At 51.9% G+C, this 4680-nt stretch overlaps 1 protein-coding gene across 2 annotated transcripts in view; it reads right to left on the bottom strand.

The window, feature by feature from the left end:
- LOC109295132 (receptor-type tyrosine-protein phosphatase V-like) overlaps positions 1-4680 on the bottom strand; it is an 81853-nt gene that overhangs the window by 42064 nt on the left and 35109 nt on the right. For both annotated transcript variants that reach the window (XM_019513792.1, XM_019513793.1), the window contains exons 18-21: positions 3605-3883; positions 3212-3346; positions 2898-3108; positions 252-319 (exon numbers count right to left, since the gene is read on the bottom strand). In XM_019513792.1, coding sequence (XP_019369337.1) covers positions 252-319; positions 2898-3108; positions 3212-3346; positions 3605-3883 — 693 coding nt within the window. The remainder of the gene's footprint in view (positions 1-251; positions 320-2897; positions 3109-3211; positions 3347-3604; positions 3884-4680) is intronic.

Below are 4680 nucleotides of genomic sequence, written 5' to 3'. Positions count from 1 at the left end.
CTTCATGCAGGGAGCCTTCCCCGCAAGACTTGCCCACCCCAGGTTCCTGCCCAGGATCACCAGAAACTGGGATCACCAAACATCAGCTAAAATCAAGAGGATCTTTGCTGAGCCTCCCTGCCCTGACCCTAGGTAGCAGTTATGAAACTCAACTGAGAGAGATAACCAGATGAGTTAGCAAAGGTACTGACAGAGCAGGCCAAGTGCCAGATGGAGCCATGAATGAAGAACACAGACGGACACTGCCTTACCCGAAAATGATGTGAATGACACGGCAGGGTCTAACTGGTCATATTTGGTGAAAGCAGCAATGCTGAATCTGCAGCAAAACAAAGCCTAAGAGTTAGTTCAGGCCACATGCTGGGAGTAGGCCTGGCGTGACCACCATCAGTAAACAGAAAGAAGATGGCATCTGGACATGGCAATCAGCAATAACAAAGTGGCTTCAAAGTCAGCGGGGGAGAAAAGAGCTGGGAAGCAACACAGCTCGTTGTGAGAGGGAACAGAGGGCCAAAGCTACCTGGAAAGTTTTGATCCTTTCCCACCAGAACAATCCTGCTTTGACATTTTCCTATTGAGAAATTCTGTTTTTCTTACAGGGAATTTTGAGGATGTGGGGAAGGGTCATGTATTACACTTCCCTATCCTCTTCAAGTATTTTCCAGGTGGGAAAACAGTAAGACAATTTGAGAAAGCACGGGCAGAAAAAAACCCACTCGAACTGCTATTTTCAGACAGAAACCAACATCTTCACTTTTTAAAGTTAAAGTGTCACTTTCTTTTCGAAAAATCACATTTACAAACCTGGTAGCTGTTTTGCCAAGTGGCATAAGTTAAAAAAAAAGTCAGAAAGTGGGGAACCCATTATTTTGAAATGAAAATGGATGATCCCCCACCATAAAAAAACAATTTCCAACAAATGGAACAATTTGAAAATGCCCATTCTGCACTCCAGGGGAGATCTTACTTGTGTTTCTGCCTTTTGTATCTCACTTTGGTTTGTGCCTCTTTCCTGTCTTACAAGGAGGCTCAGACATCTGTGCTCTAAAGAACTCTGTATAGCTTCAGCCAGAGCCAGCACAGCCGCCTACGAACATGGACACACACATATTATGTCACCCTTGTGCCTCCACTAAGACCAGACAGAACCAAAGCCCTGATTTCTAGAACAGGCTCCAGCACGTCCTCACCAGATTCAGCTCCCAATTAGTTTTTTCTGTTTTGCTCACCAATAGGAGTGAAAGGGGAGTTTAGTCTCCACGGCTGATGTTGTCCTTGGCCCTCTCTATCATGACTGAAATCCAAGAGGCCTCAGATAACTATCAAGGGTGCTGGGATCCCCCTGGTCTAATATGCTCTCACCCTGAGCAAGAAGACTGCAGTGTCCCCAGGACTGCAGAATGTTTGTCATTGTGTCCACTTCCCTTGGAGGTGACAGCTAGGGTTACCACGCACCCAGGTTTTCCTGGACATGTCCCCTTTTCAGATCCTCCCATCTCCATCCAGGCGGTTTTTTAAAATACCAGCAAATGTCCAGGATTTTGCTCTGCTCAGCATCAAAGTAATTCTTGGCACTTTTTGCTTGCCCTAGCAAAGAGCTGCTTGGGGCTGGGGAGAGCTCAGGGAGGGCAACTGGAGGCAGGGGGCATCACATGTGTCTGGGCACAAATGCACGTGGCCAGCATACAGCCCAGCAGGGTGGTGGGAGCAGCCCCGGCAGCTTCATGAAGGTAAGTCTATGGGGGGCAGGAATTGGAGAGCCAGGGCTTATGGACTGTCGAGGGTGTGAGGAGGGGATGGGTGTGTGAGGGCGGCAGGTGCCTGCTGGTGCTGGGCTAAGCTGTCCAGGTGCTGGGGCTGCAGCAGGGCAGGGGAAGTGGGGGAGACACTTGCCCCTCCACTGGGGGAAGGGGGCGGGGGGACCCTTCAGGGGCAGCAGGGAGCTGCATGGTCTGGCCGGTGGCACTGGGGCTGGTGCCCGTGCTTGCAGGGGCAGGACAGCCGGGAGACGTTGCAGGACTGCGGGGGCAGGGGCCTGTGGGTCAGGACTTGGGGGAAGGGAGGGGCACTGTGGCTTGGGAGTGAGGGGCAGAGGCAGGCACAGGCATATCATTGCCCCCCAATCATATTACATACCCCCAGGTGTCCTCTTTTTTGAAACTGGAAGTATGGTAACCCTAGGACAGCATCACCCACTAAGATATTTGTTTATCTGAAGCATCCTGCAGAAGGGCACACTCAGCTTTGCTCTGCTCATCACAGCACCCCAGGGCTCCCTGAAGCAATGCTTCTGACCAAGTACCTCACAAACACCCCTGGACAGATGGACCTCCCTCAAGTGCCCTGCAGTCACTTTCATACTTGGATGATGGGTTTGTGGGTGCATTTCCCGCTAGCCCATCGTAAGGTGGGTACCCTGGGAACCTGGCATATTAGGAACCAGTGGGAAGAAGGCAAGGTAGATTTCACCTTATCAACTAACTAAATCAGAGATGCATAAGCTTCTGCTAAGTGGTCAGTTTGTGCTTGACATCCATGATCAGCTGACTCTGGTCAGCTCCCTAAATTAGTTATTTGCTCTCCCTTCCTCCAACCACTCCTTGCATTCAGCTTTCAGTTCATTTCCTTCATCTCATAGTCAAAGGATCCCATGTTTTTTTCTCTATAGTTACAGAGAAGGGCTGGCTCAGGGCTCCAGATCACCAGAGTGCTGCTAGAAAGAGCAGCAGCGCCTACAGTCGAAAGACAGATGTATTTGGGGTAAGATGTGTTTAGGCTGCTGATGGCCAGGTCCCTGCTGCCCTCCCAACACCTCACCATGTTCTCACTAAAAATCAGCATTCTTTTTCCCTGCCCCGCACAGCATCCACCAGGGAGAAATCCTCTGCTGCACTGACCTGTACTGGACATTTGCCTTCAGCTTCCCATTGCAGGTCTTTCGGGAATGGCCACACTCCTCCGTTCCCACTGGCACGGCCCATGTTTTGGGAGTGCTCCTATGGCTTGGGTGGAAAGGATTGGGGATAAGCACAGCGAGGTATGAGTCCTCCTGCCCATAGTAATGGTCATACCAGGTGGTGGTCACAATCTCCTGGGTGGGCCTCAGCACTGCAGTGAAGGACACAAGAGCAGCAGAAGTGTGAATCCTTGTGCCGAAGGATTAGGTGCAGCTGGAGCAGAGTGAAGGGCCCAAGGCAAAGCAGGCACTTACATGACTCATTGGTGGTGGCGATGACACCGTAATACTGGATCCGGCCATTCTCCTCGCTGAACATGTCAGAAGAGATGACAACTCTGGAGCCAGCCTCGAACTGGAGGATATCTGCTCGAACCGGTGGGGGTAGGACTGGAAGGGAAACCCATCAAGCACAGGCATATTACTGATAGGCTAGGGCATTATGCATCTTACCTGGGGCTTGTATCTGCTTCCACCCCACTGCCCCGGAGCAGCAACCCCACTTCATGCCAAGCCTGAGCCCAAAAGCCTCATCTGAGCATAAAGTGCTCTGCTCTCTGGAATAGGGCTCTGTATTGTGGGCTCTGGGCCAATCTCCATGGCATGCAAACACCTGGTGGAGACAGCACATGCAAGATGGAGACCTACCTTCCACTGAAGTGTTGCAGAGAAGAGTCACAGCCCAGCTCCGCATCCCATTCCTGCCCAGCACTCTCAGGCTGATTCGGTATGAAGAGTTTGGCACCAAGCCCTCCAGACTGGCCTCACTCCCAGGAATGCTCATGTGGATCTCAGGCTGGAGAGCTCCACCGGACGGTCTCTCTACCATGAGCTCATAAGCCTCGACGTCTCCACTGGGCACGGTCCAGTTCAGGTAGAAGGCCTTGGAGTCAGGCAGACACTGCATGTCCTTCACCGGGTTGGGTTCTGAGAAAGAGACACCTCTAAGCAGGGCAGCTTCCTAACTCCCCAGAGCACCAGGGGTTGGGGCAACACCAGCCCCAAACTGTGCTGTACCCCAGGGCTGACACAAGCCTGTACAGCGGAGCTGACCAAGGACACTGACAGAGGCACAGAACTGAATGCCTGCATGTTGGGGCCCCGTACTGCATGGCCCAGGGATGGCACGGCTTGCACAGGACTTGGGCAGGAAGAACATAGCCCTGGAGAAACAGGCCAAGGAAGACACTGTCCTGTAATCTGGTTCAATACACAAAGTCCTGTCTGGCTCAGTGGGCACCTCCAGTGCAGGACTTGTTCCAAGGGTCCACAAACCCCTAGTACATCCCATCACAGATAGGCCACATCTTGGGCTTTGCTGCTGCCTTGTTAAGTGATCTGTAGTGGTGCCAGAGGACTGGAAGAGGGCCAATGTGGTTCCCATCTTCAAAAAAGGGAGGAAGGAGGACCCAGGAAACTATAGGCCAGTTAGTCTTACCTCGATCCTGGGTAAGCTTTTTGAGAGAATTATTCTGGCACATGTCCACGAGGGGCCAGCAGGGGAGATTAGGCTTAGGGGCAACCAACACGGGTTCATTAGTGGCAGGTCCTGTCAAACCAACCTGGTGGCCTTCTATGACAAGATCACCAAATCCTTAGATGCAGGGGTAGCAGTGGACATAGTCTTCCTGGACTTTTGGAAAGCCTTCAACACTGTCTCTCACCCTGTTCTCATTAAGAAACTGGGGGACTGTGGTGTCGACACCCACACAGTCAATTGGGTC

Source organism: Gavialis gangeticus, unplaced genomic scaffold (assembly GCF_001723915.1).
Source record: "Gavialis gangeticus isolate Ggan-Ray unplaced genomic scaffold, GavGan_comp1, whole genome shotgun sequence".
NCBI lineage: Eukaryota > Metazoa > Chordata > Crocodylia > Gavialidae > Gavialis > Gavialis gangeticus.
This window is presented reverse-complemented; position numbering and strand designations above follow the sequence as displayed.